Source organism: Endocarpon pusillum (assembly GCF_000464535.1).
Source record: "Endocarpon pusillum Z07020 unplaced genomic scaffold C732893, whole genome shotgun sequence".
Taxonomy (NCBI): Eukaryota; Fungi; Ascomycota; class Eurotiomycetes; order Verrucariales; family Verrucariaceae; genus Endocarpon; species Endocarpon pusillum.
The window spans coordinates 42947-57375 of record NW_006913599.1 but is presented as its reverse complement, the minus strand read 5'-3'; the positions used below and the strand labels follow the sequence as shown (position 1 = coordinate 57375).

General features: G+C 50.0%; 5 protein-coding genes across 5 annotated transcripts; 1 reads left to right on the top strand and 4 right to left on the bottom strand.

Moving 5' to 3' along the window:
• Window positions 1-256: 256 nt before the first annotated feature.
• EPUS_06994 (uncharacterized protein) lies at window positions 257-3130 on the bottom strand (the record flags this gene model as incomplete). The annotated part of the gene is made up of 1 exon (XM_007789003.1): window positions 257-3130. One exon carries the CDS (start codon window positions 3128-3130, stop codon window positions 257-259), a length of 2874 nt encoding a protein of 957 aa, XP_007787193.1.
• A 1342-nt stretch (window positions 3131-4472) lies between these two features.
• On the bottom strand, window positions 4473-8465 carry EPUS_06993 (uncharacterized protein; the record flags this gene model as incomplete). Its single annotated transcript, XM_007789002.1, has 3 exons — window positions 4473-8011; window positions 8064-8310; window positions 8388-8465. 3 exons carry the CDS (start codon window positions 8463-8465, stop codon window positions 4473-4475), a joined length of 3864 nt encoding a protein of 1287 aa, XP_007787192.1.
• Window positions 8466-9203: 738 nt separating this feature from the next.
• EPUS_06992 (uncharacterized protein) lies at window positions 9204-9896 on the bottom strand (the record flags this gene model as incomplete). The annotated part of the gene is made up of 3 exons (XM_007789001.1): window positions 9204-9538; window positions 9595-9743; window positions 9802-9896. 3 exons carry the CDS (start codon window positions 9894-9896, stop codon window positions 9204-9206), a joined length of 579 nt encoding a protein of 192 aa, XP_007787191.1.
• Window positions 9897-10831: 935 nt separating this feature from the next.
• Window positions 10832-11401, top strand: EPUS_06991 (uncharacterized protein; the record flags this gene model as incomplete). Its single annotated transcript, XM_007789000.1, has 1 exon — window positions 10832-11401. One exon carries the CDS (start codon window positions 10832-10834, stop codon window positions 11399-11401), a length of 570 nt encoding a protein of 189 aa, XP_007787190.1.
• A 257-nt stretch (window positions 11402-11658) lies between these two features.
• Window positions 11659-13402, bottom strand: EPUS_06990 (uncharacterized protein; the record flags this gene model as incomplete). The annotated part of the gene is made up of 3 exons (XM_007788999.1): window positions 11659-12584; window positions 12684-13133; window positions 13225-13402. 3 exons carry the CDS (start codon window positions 13400-13402, stop codon window positions 11659-11661), a joined length of 1554 nt encoding a protein of 517 aa, XP_007787189.1.
• Window positions 13403-14429: the final 1027 nt, after the last annotated feature.

The following is a 14429-nucleotide window of genomic DNA, read 5'->3' as shown; positions in this document are numbered from 1 at the left end:
ACATCGTGATTGGATGATATACTCGAAAGAGGGTGTAAATGAAAATGCATCCACCATCAATTTACACCACCGTACGTGACTCGTAATCAATCTACCTGGATGTAGAAGCTATGCACTGCGGTATAATATATATCAGAACATAACCATGGAAACGCCCACCTTCTCCCATCCATGCACTCATAAGCCCCCAACTTCGATCCAAGGTGCCAAAAACCTATGACTCCCCAAACAGCTGAATTTCATCAGAGAAGCCCTCCTACTCCCTCCCCACCTCCTCATACCACCCTCCATGACACCGCAAGTCAACCTTCCTGACCCTCTCCAACAGATCCACAACCCCCCGCACACCCGCCACGAACTCACCCATCCCCATCTTACTCAGCTGCTCCGCCGCCTGAGTATTCGCGCGAACCTTCTCCGCCGTACTGGCTGCCGAGAGACGGGCAAAGATGTGTTCGCGCAGGGACTTGAGGATGAAGGTGCTGATTTGTTCGGTGAATGATGCTTCCCCAATAGCTGGCACGCTAGAACGTGAAGGGGAAGATGAGGGTGGTGACGATAATGCAGGGTCATAAGGCCTCCCCTCCTGAACGGCGCGTGAGTGTGCGTTTTCTGCTTCCTCGGCTTCATTGGAAGCCGCAAGCGCGGAGGGTAAGATGCGACCGATGAAGTTGAGGAGACCTTCTCGGATTGCGTCGGGGATGCGGCGGCTGGATTCGAGGGCGGCGAGGATGCGCTCTGCGGTCACATTTGCGGCGTCTGGGGAGTCAAGGAGGTTCATGATTCGGTCTGCGTCACTGGTCCAGCTTTCCTGTCTGTTTCGCTTTAGGCGGATCTTGGTGGTAAGGAGGATGGAGGAGGTGGCGACCATCTTGAATACTTTGGCTCGCAGGGCGAGGAGCCTTCGCCAGTCCAGACGTAGAGTCTCGGGGAGTGTGTCGTAGTTGGATGAGGTGTTGGATATGACCAGGTCGACTAAACCCCGTGCATATGTTGCATCACCGGGTACTGCATCCAAGTTGCCATTTACGATAGCGGCAGCCAGACCAGCTCGGCTGGTCGTCCACCATCTTTTAAGGTTGTCTAAAGTATGTACACCATTCTCTAAATCTTGTTTGAACATCTCGCACTCATGTTGCCAACCATGCTCCGTGACTCCCTGACTTGCAAGCGCAAATTGGAAATTCACGTGGTCCAGCCTCATCAAATCAATGATTTTGATCAACGCAAAGAGACGGGTGATGATATCGCTCTCTGTGTCCGCTGCAAATTCTTTGACAGCTTGGTCTCGTCCGGGCGAGCATAATTGACCGATAATGTGAGCTATGGTGTCAAAAAACTCAGAATACGAGAACATGCCCGCTAGGGCAGTCTGCTTAATGAGCTTTAGGTCTAGAAATCCATCAAGCCGATCATAAACAGGATGTTGCTTCGTGATAAGGGTGAACAGCTTCTCTCGGATGAAGGCCGCCATAGCATATGTCCAACCAGCTGCAGCTGCATCGCCCTCTGAGGCCATGGAACGACGCATGCTTGCCTGAAGGGTATCTATGAAATGGGCACGCGAGTCTGTCCATGGTTGCTGTTGAACTTGATACGTGCCATTAATTTGAATTTCGTGAGAAAGTTCGCGGTTCGAGGGCAGAATGGTCATGGCTCGGCCAAGACTGGTCAGTTGCGAGGATACACTCTTGCTGGCACGGAATGTGGTATTGAATCCAGATGCGGAAGTGGCTTTCAAATCGAGACTCTGGCTCGACCCTGAGGTAGATCGCGGAACGTTCTCCTCGGAATCGTTTCGCGTTCTTTCAAGACGCTGCTTTCTGGCCTTTTTGACTGCTTTGCGGATCATTGCTAAAGCAGTATCGGGTCCAGCAAATTTCTTCAGTCTTGCTAGAAGCTGGATTTGGTTGTTGTGGATGGCTTCTGCATAGTCATCAGAGACGCCTCCAGCAACGTCTTCCTTGGTGCTTTGGAGGATGAGGTCCAGCTCCACAAATTGTTTAACCATGATCTCAACCAGTGAGCTCGAGTCACGGCTTTTCCAAGCATGGAAGGTGGTGCAGAAATTGTTGAACGCGAATGACAGAGCTTCGTCGGCAACGTGCAGATTCGTCTCAGGGACAGGCTCTAATGCCAAATGTAATGCCTTCAGAAGCTCATTTGCTTTCTCGATCAAATCCTGTTCTTGAGCATCTTTCCCACCAAAGCTCAAGGTTTGGGTAGGATGACCTAGGATCAGAAAGATGCTAAGGAAGATTCGTACAGAGCCTCGGTCGCCTGCACTCTCTCCTCCAAGCTGCAGCAATTTCAGTGCCTGAAGTGCTCGAGCAGTAGCATCAAGTATGCTGTCTTGCGATAGAAGTGTGCCGACATCCTCAAAGGCCATTTTCTTGACTCGATCAAGCGTCAGATCTAAAGCCTTGAAGTCTGCAATCCCTCTGTTGCGCTGGCGGCTGCGCCATGATCTCTGTATGGTTTCCGCGGCCAGATCCTCGTTGAAGGTCTTGAACTCAGCTTTGTTTGTCCCCGGCTCCTCGGCAGCAGGCAACGAAGCGGTTCGAGGCCGTCGTAAGCTTTGCTGATATGCTGACCTTCTTCTTGCGGCTTCAGCAAATTTTTCCGCCATTTCCTCTTTCAGCCGAGTTTGCTCGGCAGCTTTCTTCTCCCTGGTCTCCTCGGCAACTTTTTTGACTCGCCGAACCTCTTCTTCACACTTTGCTGCTACTCCCGCTAGGAGCCTTTCCCTTGTAGCCTGCGCAGCCAAGGCTCTCTCTTCACGATAGGATGGTCGTGGGGTGGCTTTGGCAAGAGCTGCTCGAAGTCGTACGCGTTCGGCATGCGCGGCACGATCCGCTAATCGGGCCTTCCTGCTTTCAATTATAGATGCCCGTCGAAGATGCTGTGCCACATGGGTACTAAAGGGTCCGCCATGTGCGGAAAGGGCAGACTGATGGGAGTGTCGCGACGACAGCGAATTTCGGCGTGAGGAGTGTGCAGAAGATTTTCGACGACTGTTAGACTTGCGGTAGAAGCGTTCAGCCAGGTGAGCGGGTGGTGCGTAAGAGATAGAGCTATCATCTGCAAAGAAGTCCATATCCACGTCTTCTGGAGGGGGGGTTGGCTCCATTGTCTTCGGTTAGTTTCGAGTGCCTATTTGTAAGAGAGCGGCGTGCTGCATGCGTTTTTCGGTCTCGTTATGGGAGTGGCTAAAGCCCAGGAGCGTGTGACTATATTACGCACTTGGAAGCTTCGAGTGGGCAATCTTTATGCAGTAGAAATGCCTGTTCGCAGCATGGTCCGGCTTGGTTTGCTGCAGCGAGAACAAAGCAGTCACCACGAACTGAGGTAATTCTGTATTTGAGGTCTAAAGAGCAAGATCGAGAAGAGAATGTTATGAAATGATAGGAGCAAATAGAATGTAGAGTACGAAAAAACGAATGTGTTGCAAGGTGGCGTGGAACAAGAAGTGGGAGGCTGGTTGGCGGAGTGCGTGGTGAATATGCATCAGCAGTTTCCTCCTCTAATTACTAACTGCTAGTAATGTGGCCAACTCCCATGTGCACCACCCCCCGATATCACCGTTCTTACCAAATCTCAGGAGACAGGGTCATGAGCGGCATGACAATCTAGCATACGAATAGTATGGACCTCTCACTCATAAAGCACTATCAGTAATAGCGACAAGGATGCACTCTTAACCTTCACATAGTTGAATGATGGAGGAACTCTGACTCCTACTACAACTACCACCAGTAGAGTACTACGTACATGCTTAGCATGCTTGACACGACGTTAACAGAAATCAACATAGAGATGAGTTGCATGGTCAAATTCAAGCAGCATTTGTTTACATAATGTCTATCGAACTGTTTCAATCAATCCTATCTTTGAAATAGCACCCGCAACGTTTGAAAAGTAGAATATGCTCTGGGACCCAAACCACCGAGTAGTGTGTGCTGCACATTGGGGTGGTATACGTGTGAGTTGGCCACGTTACGACTTACTAAGTCTGACTCTGTCACGCTGCCTCTCGGCTAATCCCCGAAGGACCGAAGGACCGGAGGACCAACCCCAAGCCTAAAAGAGACTGGTGACCGCTATCACCACAGCCTTAACTACTTGAGCAGGACGAGACCCTCTTAAAATAATGCTAGAAGAGCCATCCAAGAGCGCGCTTAGACTAAGCCTAACCGTGAGATTACTTAGAGACTGTCACCAGTTATGGCAAAAAGGAGCTCCGTAGTGTAAGATGTGATAGTGCGGGAAAAAAGAGCCTCTCCTTGGGAAGCATTAGGACTAATTCGAAGCAAACTCTGCCATCCAGCGCCTGATTATCAGCTCGCCTCTAGGGCTGACCAGCGTTCCCAACCACTCAGTACGTTAGTTGATCCAAGTTTTAGGAGTCTATCATGTTAACGCCAACGCTTCAATGCAATCACAGTCGCCAGCCCCATATACCCTTCATAGACTCATGGAGCCTGGTCCTTCTTCGCATCCCTCAATGCCCTCAGACATCGCTCCAGGCCCTTGCCCCTTTCCTTCTCCTTGACCACCATGCCTCGAACAAAACGCCTGATGGCATCTTGGCTCACTTCTTCTCTCCAAGCCGTCCATCCAGCTAGTTCGCCCACAACGACTTCAGTGGTCCATCGCAGCTCACGAGAGATTCTCTCCACATCTTTCTCGCTCTGGGCAATCTTATTCTCTGTGTTCTTCACTGTCCTGTATCTGCTCTCCTCCATGCCTGGGAAATTGAACTTCCTTGGCAGAGATTGACTTGTCAAGTTGCTTTTGTGGCGTGCTATTGAATGCATAGATGAAGTAAGTTGTGAGACGAGAGCGATTGGGCGCATGAACGATGTCTGTAGAGCTTGGATGGTGCTGTTGAAGCCGGTAATGGATTCGATGAAGCTCTTCAGCGGCGAAGAATCACTGGGTGTCGTCATGAGGCCAGCATAGCGCCCCAAAGCAGCCACATACGGCTCTGGGAGAGTGTCTGCTGGCGGACCTAGGGTTGATAAGGCCGCAGCAGACATGCTCAGCGCATCGGTGAGGTCATTTTGGCAGTGCAGCAGGGCATGACCACGACGAATGAGTAGACGGGTCCGTGACGCTACGCTCTGGATCATGCGCTGGCTGTGAGCGATGTTCTGCTCCACATCTTGCACATCTGAGACCGGCTCGTACTCATCTTGGATTGTTTCTCTGAGAAGCTCCGCTTTCAGCTTGGCTCGTTGAGCCATTTGTTCGGATTGCATGTCGGGAACAAGAAAGAATTCCCACAACATTTCATGGGTGCTGAAGGTTGGATGGGCCAGAAGGATCTTGAGGAAACGGTCCAGGCTGACTTGTATATCATGTAGAACTGCCCGGCTAGGTTTGGAGATAATTTGGAAGGGACTACGGAAGGACGAGATGCTCGGTAGATATGAGGCCGGATGTTCAAGGGCAAGCCATTTGGCAAGGTTTTCGAAGTCGGTGAGAGTCCGACGGCTGGTGGTAATGGTGAATGTTGTGCCATCCGGGTCGGAAGTGTCACTGGGGGCACCGGATTTGAGTATGAAGCGCGTTGTGCCGTCTTCCACAAAGAAGGAGCGGACGACTGTTGTGATACGACTGCGGGTCTTGGAACTCGGACGTACCGAAGAGCCAGAGAACAAGGTTAGGTCGTCGATTTTATTACGAACCTCATCGTCCTTGGCCAACTCGACGGCGGTCAGACCTCGTAGCTCTTTGAGGTTCAGATCCACTCTTGGGTCGGCAAAGAAGACACGTACCATGTCGACTCGGCCATACTTGCTTGCTAGCATTAGAGGAGTGAACTTTTTATCGTTCGTTGCATTTGGATCAACGTCGCAATGGTGTAGGATGTGATGGATGATAGTAGGGTCCTTGACGATGTGCAACAGCGTATTGCCTTTGTTATCAGTGTGATCCGAAAGGCGCAGGGGCAGCCCGTCTGCTTGAGCCTCGGTTGCCACAGCCAGTGCTTCAGAAACCATCTCGCCATAATCTGGATGATCGTATGATCTGCAAAGTGCGAACAGAGGTGTCTGCCCTATACGATCTTTCTTTTTCCACGGCAATTTGCTGTGCAGCCTAGACAAGAGCTGGGGCGCATTGAACAGATAGTGAGCGGCAGTCCGACCTCTTGTGTCTGCTTTGGCAATATATTCGACAATCGTCTGTTCTTCTCGCTCTCTGAAGACATATTCAAGGATGATATCGATGAGCTCGGTATGCGCCAATTGTATAGCCGCGCTGAGAAGCGTTGCACCCTCGCTGGTAGTATCATCTAGTATCATTTGAGGAGAGTAATATTCCTCAAGTGACAGAAGATATCGTAGTGATTCTGGCTGACGTGCCTCTACCGCCATCATTGGAATAGAGTTCCCCGTTGGATCTTGAGTCCTCGAAAGGCTTTCAATTGAAGTATCTCCCTCCATACCACTTGCGATGGATCCCACCGTCGTGCGAGATCGAAAGGAAATCGCAGAGGAGACGGAGAGGCTACGAATGTCCAAGGATACCCTTTTGCCTTTCTTCGATGGGGGTGAAACAGAAGTGTCAACAGACGAGGCCTGAAATGGAAACACATGGGAGAGATTCGAGCCTAGTGAAGCAGAGGCTCTTGTTGAGGCGCCAGATGATGATCGGCTTCGGGACATAGCAAAATCTTGAACCAGGTCTTCAGCTCCGCCGTTCACTCCCTGCGCCCTAACAGCATCTGATAGCTCCTGTGCCTCGTCTACTAGCCTCTCATCCATGCTCGTGTTATCAAGTTCCAGAATAGCCTTCATTTCGCTCAAATTGCCTGCTTTTGTTGCATTCCACAATCTTCTATTGCGCATGCTAGCCTTTCTCAGACCACCGGCGTCCTTCGTTAAATAAGACAGCACAGCCTCGAATGTGCTGAGAGCGTAGCCAACCTCGCCGCTCTCGACATCATCGACATAAATAAATCTTTGCATATAGGACAGTCGTGCGTGCAAGTGCCGTACCTGGGAGCGAATAACCACAACCAAAAGCAGAGATACCAGAATATCAGCATTGATGGTCATCATGGAGCCTTTCTTCTCGGACTCGTCGTTCGATATTGTGGTATCTGGACTGCCCTCATCTGTGACCGCCTTTTCTGTATCTAGCAGAACTTCGAGCATTTCTTGAGGGCTGCAAGCCACACCCAGCTTCCGGAAAGCTTCGATGCCTTTGTTCAATCTGCGAAGGAGATTCTCTTTACAGGGTTTTCCACCCTCAATTGCAATTCCTACTTGTGAAACATCGATGTTCTCCATCTGTCGGATCTTGCGCTCGAGCTCTTGATCTTCAGCAAGATGAAAGCTGGAGAGTCGAGGAAAGAGCAAGTTGTCGTGTACTTGCTCGGCGACATATCGCTCGATGAGTCGCTCGACTATCGGACCAGTAAGCTCGGTAGTGGCACCAAGTAGGGAGAGCTGTTGTTTATCCACCATCTGAAACAGGTCAATCGCAGCAGTCACGGCTGTTTCCAAAGCACGCCTCATAAGATCCTCCTCATCATCGCAGAATTTGGTAGAGTTGAACGGTAACTTAGGATGATCTTTTGCTTTCTTGCGAGGGATTGAGCCATTTGGCTGCAGACTTCCTCCCTCGTCATCGCTATGGTGACTTATTGCAGATGAGTCCAATGGAGGAGGCGGCAACGGTTTACCGAGTTCTTTGCCAAATTCACTGAACAGTCGTTCTAAGCCTGGTTGCATTTGCTTTGCGATCATGGGGAAATTATTCAGTAATTCGGAAAATGATTTGATCTTCTTTTTCTTCGATATAAGATCATCCAGAGATGTATTCTCTTGGGCGGGCTTATCCCTCAATGCCTTTCGCGAAATAGTAGCTGGCACAATGGACCTGGTCTCGAACGTTCCTACTAACGGCCTTGATATGTAGTAAATGAGCCAGCTCTGAGCGTCCTGAGAGGAGAAATACATCACGTCTGACAAGAGTTGAGCTTGAGTCAGAGTTCTAAAACCTGTTGCCATATTAACATCGGAGCAACACCACCGGCGGAAGGTGCATTGTACCTTTATTGCTATACAACATGTTTTCTTTGATTATCACCGTACGCCCATTGACGGTTGTGTATGACCTCGCCTTCCCTCGATTTTCACGTATATTGTTGACATCTTTTCCGTTAAATCCGCTGCCCGGCCCAACCCGCAAGATATGGCTGGCCAGAAACTCGTCATCTCGTACCAGTTCCGTGTATGATCTGTCCGATTCTCGGTCCCTCGCGTTGATGAGTGCATCTGTTGTTGGCACAAGCAATACCTAGACGAGAATGAGTCAGTTCCATCATGCGCAAGCTCAAATTGCATGTCTTGGAACAGAGCAAGGAAGGCTCTTACATGGTTGTGAATAGGGATGGCCTGCCCTGGGACCGTGCTGCGGAAGAGGGCGTGCAAGAACGGATTCAATGGTTGCATCCACGCAATGACAACCGCCGAGGAGAAAAGACAGCGTCACTCATTTGTGCTAATTGTTTATCGTACGGAGAGGGTTCGACCCTCGACCACGTCAAGCCCGGCGGCTTCCCTGGTACACTGAGCAGGAAGGGGATTTCTCTCTAGCAGGATATTGGCTGTTTTTGTAGATGAGCCTTTTCCAGGGTGGTGAAAAACTTGTCGCCTTCAGATGGCTACAGAAGCGCACTTGTTTTATTGTCGTCTCATTCAAGTTGAATACTGGTAGTCTATCAATTCTACGTCTGGCTTGTGGCCTGCCATCACTGCAATCACGGCCTTCCGGATCTGGCCATGCATGTGCAGCTCGCCTTGGCAAGCCTGTTCTTGCTATTTATCCCAGGCTCTACAGAGCGGCTGGATTGGAGTACTCCATCAGTATACAAGGCGGATAAATCTACTGACCCAAGATGTCTGCACAGTGGGAGGATTTGGTTTATGGTGCTGACCTCAACATCCCAAAGACGCACCAGGAGGAAATCCGATCACGGTGGTATAATTTCTGGTTAAGACACGCCAATCTAGAATCGCTTCAATACCACGTACGTTCCTCTTAGCTTATCCGCAAAACTTCCCGTGTCTAGAAAAGAAATTGCCCGAAGCTCCAACAAAATGCCAATCACGAGCCACATTAAGTACTATGCTTAGACAAGGCATGCAAAGGGAAGTAGTCCCAGGCTGGGAGCAGTGATTGTTGCCAATTTACAAGACCGCAACGACACCAGCAACAGCAATGACAGCAGCGGCCAGACTTCCAACGCCCTGGCTGGATGCACCCCCAGTGGATTGAGGGAGCGATGCTCCGGTTGCAGATGCAGAGCCAGCAGCACCAGCAGAGCCCGAGGCCCCTGGAGTACCAGTAGCTCGGTAGCTGAATGTCATTCCGGAGCTGTTTGTAGCGGCAGCGGTGGTCATGACGGCCGTCCTGGTGCAAGAGCAAGAGGAATCATAGGACTCGGTAGTGTAGGTCATAATCGCGGTCCCATTACCGGAGGCGGAGGACGTGGCGGAGGACGTTGCAGAGGCAGAGTAGGATGCTAATGCAAGGAGCCTGTCAGTGTGATTTTGAGTGCTGTAGCAACCGCGAACATACAAACGGTTTTGCCGGCGCCAGCGCAGGTGCTCGAAAATGCAGATTGAGCCACATCCACATTGTTACCGCAGATCGAGGCGATCGCTTGCTGGACTTTCGAAGCATTGTCGCCACAAATGGTGTCAAGGTCCGAAGGGTCCTTCTCAGCGCTGCGGATCAGGGGTCAGTAAAACTTACAGCCATGGATGAAGAGGTGCGGGATCATACTTGACAGCTGCAAGCAGACAGGCAGGAGGTGTGGCAATCACTTTGGCTGAAAAGGCAAAGAGACCAAGTAAGATGCTGAATTTGATGACAGCCATGATGAAGACGTCTGGTTGTTGTACTAAGGAGCTTTATCTGATCGGCAGGATATGTGCAATTAGAGAGAAGATGTTGATGTACAAAGTGGAGTGTCAGACAAATGAGTGACTGTGTTGCTAAAGAGCGACTGCGGTAAGAACTGATGCAGGATAAAGAAAGTTGGTGTTTGGAAAAGACTTGAACAATGTTTTAAAATGAAAAGCACCGGAGCCCCTTGAAAGAGCGGAAGATTGGAGTCGCGCTGCAACACACGCTAATTCAGCCACTACTTCAGCCACTACTTCAGCCACTTCAGCCCACTATTTTAGCCACTATTTTAGCCACTATTTCAGCCGCTAATTCAGCCACGAACAACTTCCCCGAGCCTCTGCGTTGGCACCTGCAGAGTACGAAGTACGATGCGTGGTTAGTAATCTTTTTAAGGGTCCTGACAGATGCAGGTACTAACGGGTCTTGTGACCCTCTTTAGTGTTCAGCTTTCCAATAAATTTGGGATCTCGGTTTCCAGCGGTGTGCAAAAACTTCTCAACGTATACCTGACTGTACTGATACTGCGTCTGCTCGAACGTAATCATGGAAGACCAACTTAATCGTCTGGCTGAAAAGGTTTGGGGTATGTGACTCTCGTCAGTTCTTATTACCCATGATATGGTAATCTCCTCTCATCGCACACATACAGGAACTGATGGCATTCTGTGGAAGGTAAATATGGAAAAACAGACCGGTCAACTCGAGTTCTGATAGCAATCGCCGGTCTACCTGGCTCGGGCAAGACGAGTGTGGCAAGCTCTTTGGTGAAGAAGCTAAACGAACATTACCACAAAGATTGGCGGTCAAAGCATCCTAACTTCCCAGGCACTCCGCCCTACAATCCAGATACGCCTACTATGTTCCTCTTGATGGGTTCCACTTGACCCGTGCCCAACTGGCGGCAATGCCAGATCCAGAAGAGGCGGCTTACAGACGGGGCGCTCCGTTCACTTTTGACGGAGAAAAGTACTTGGAGCTTGTACGGAAACTGCGAGAACGGATCCTGCCGGAGTCCACAACAATTTATGCTCCAAGCTTCGATCACGCAGTAAAAGATCCTGTGGAGAATGACATTCCCATTCCGCCAACAGCTCGCATTGTTGTGTTAGAGGGTCTCTATGTTGCTTTGGATCAGGAGCCGTGGCGGGATGCTGCTAAGCTGATGGACGAGTTGTGGTTCGTCGACGTCCCCATGCATCTCGCGATAGAGAGACTGGTCAAAAGACATGTCGAAGCGGGACTTTCACCGGACGCGGGACATGCACGAGCCAGAGTTATGGCTAACGATATGCACAATGGCCAGTATGTTCTCGATCATCGGCTTCCAACCCAAGAAATGATCCAAAGCATAGAGGAGGGTGCTTGGAAAACCACGAAATCCGAGATACAAGAAGCCGCTGAAGGAAAGAATAGACCTGGACCTGACAGAATGAGTTCAACTGCGAAATTGGCAGCGCTGGGGGCCGGATGCTGAAGACTACATCCGAAAGATGACAACTCCGGAACACAGAGCGCAACGAGTAGCTAAGCTCATTTGCTGGGAGCATTCAGTATGAGCCTGGCTGATGAGGACGATGTCGCCCGGCACTAGCTGGAGGGAGCACAGTACATATCTGGAATAAGGATATCGAACGCCGCGGACGCATGCGGCTGCAGCAGACTAGATAGGTCCAATTAGCTACACAAACAAGCCTTGAAAGACGAATCGAGATGAGGCAAACTAGTCGTTCCTTATTCGTAGATACCCGAGTCGAACTTTTCCTTCGCCCAGAATTTCGCAGTGATAGCATTACCATTGAAGATGCGTCCCTCCAGAGCATTGACAGCCCTTAACGCGCTGAGCTGGCTGACGAAGTTGACAAAGACAGCCGGCCCGGCGTCGGTTACTTCAAGATGGGCGTTATCCGCAATGTACACTCTTTCCACTTTGCCGTATTTGTCACTGCACTCTTCGCCTATCTCTTGCATGATCCCGCCTTCTTCTCGTCCAAGCTCTTCTCCCAAGTCCATGCCCTTTAACATGCCTTCGAGCTTAATTACTTCCGACATCGCACCAAACCTCCCTTCAGCTTCCTGCTGTCCAGCCTTGCTCTTCTGGCCACCCATGATCTTTCCAGTCGCGGTTGGCGTGACGAAACCACCACCTTCTGCATCACTCTTCTTCTTACGCTTGTCCGCTTTTGCGTATAGCGGGTTGATGATACCTGTCCCTTGAGCACCAAGGCCTGATCCCTGAGACCAGCCATACTTCGACATAAGTCTCTCTGCAAAGCCTTTTTGACCAGGTCGTAATGAGCGGGGGGCGTCCGATGTATCGGTGGCTTCAGGTTTCTCCTCTGACAACGCAGCATCAAGTTCTGCATCTGTGGCAGGGATCTCAGTTGGGGGTGGTGGTAGTGAATAGCGTACAGGAGCACGCGAGATCTGACCAGTTGGGACCTGCACAGGAGGTGGTGATGGTGCTCGCAGAGGCATATTTGCAGGGCCACCGGGTAGCACTTTTTGTACTTGGCTCAGACGCAAGCGACGTGCATAAGCATCTTCTCCAGTAGGGTCATTGGGTATAGAAGTTGGAGGAGGGGGTGGTGGGGATGATCTGTCATCGGCGATATTTGCTGGAGGTGCGAAAGACATTATAGGTGGAGGTGCAAATTGCCCTGATGGTAGCTGTTAGCATAATTTCCTGGAGCTTTGATCATTGGTCACACTATTTATCTCGATTCTCCCATCTGGAGATCGGTCACTGCTGTAAATACTGGACGACCTTCTCCTCATGCGATGCGCATACAGACGATCCTTCCACTCTTTAACTTCTCTGATCTTCTCTTCGCTGTTTTTGTAGTCCTCATAGCTATTAGGGCGACTGGGATCATAAACGTCGTCCCAGTTCTGCACAAGCTCCTCAGGTGCGCGGTTCTTCTTACGCTTCTTCCGGCCACCACGTGGTCGCTTCTCTCCACCAAGGAGATCGTTGACATTTTCATCATCAGAGGCTGTTGTAGTCCAGTCTGCGATTGTCGTCTTGGTAGCTGTCTGTGGAGCTGCTGGTTGGTCTGGGACGGGAGGGTCAATTTCTGGAGGGGGTGGAGGCACTGGAACTGTGGATTTTGGTGGCGGTGGCTGAGCGAATTTGCTGGCAATCGCTTTTGCTTTCGCTTTTTGTGCCGCAATTTGTGGTCTTTTCGTTGGTTGAAATCGTAGAGAGGCTATCGTATCGAAACAGGAAGACCCGGTCCACACGTGAGTAATTCCATCTTGCAAAACACTAGGCTCTTACGATGGAGGTCTTTCAAGTACCGGCCAAAGCTTGCTGCTTCTTTGCAGCTTCATCTTGGTCTGAAGAAGACGCATCCCCAGGCTTCTTGTACGTCACTGGAGCACCGGAGATTGTACTGGAGCTGGAAGATGCCGAAGGATCAAGGAGGTCGGCATAGAGGGAGAATTTGCCCTTTGCCGGTGTGGTGTCAGGTGCCATATCAGTGTCCTTTGAGCTCTGTCCACCTGGTGCGTAGAATACGTGATGGCGGTTAAACAGAATATAGACAGCTATCAAAGTCGAGCATCGAGTAGATTAAGATGAGGGAACAGCAATGACAATCCGAGTCTGAGATTGAAGTTAAGCAACTAGGCCTAGTACTAGTAGGTAATCGGCTAAATGAAATCTATCAGCTTGCCAGTCCCGTGCCTAGGCCCTCTGAAAGTTACTACGGGGGAGGCATAGTAAGAAGTACTCGTAGAACAGCGCTAGAAACACTACTACGTATGTAAATTACAACGTTACGTAAAAGACTCTTACTGTATTAAGGATAGAGTGCCCAGATTTCACCAGCTAGGACTAGTTTGCTTAAGATTGTGTACAAGATCAACAGGGACATCTGTATCCAAAGCGTTCGAAGTGGCGAATACTAGCGCTGTGCTACGAATACTTAGCTATGTACTGTACTCCGTTGTATGTCTAAAATACCATCATGTTGAACGGCAGGAGCGCTTATTAGTTGCATTTTCTACGCGAAATCCTTGCGTTTTGATTGGTCAATTTCTGCCGCAATTTCGCTGCGCCGCACGGCAAATTTTGTACTTATTTCTGCGCCCTGCGCAGCTTTTTTGAACGAACAGAGCCATTTTCTTCCTCCTGCTGCACACATCAATATGTGCTTAGTTTAGGCCCAACTGTGATATGATCCAGTGTGTATCCACCGTTCTGGCGTAAAATGACCCAATTTACCATTGGCTGGCAGCCGCGCGGTAGATATAGCTTATTATCTCCACCAACAAGAAGTTCACAGTTCGACCTTAAACATTTTCAGGTCACATTAGTGGCGGGGATTGAGCCAATAATGAATTGGGTCATTTAATGCCAGAAAGGTGGATAGAAATACGCAGCTAGACATCTAGTATCCAATGATATTGTGTTATTTTGGACGTCTTTCCTTTGGAATTATGGCTATATGATAGTCAAATTATAGTCATTCGAGCCCTCCGATGATCCTTATCCCCTCCGT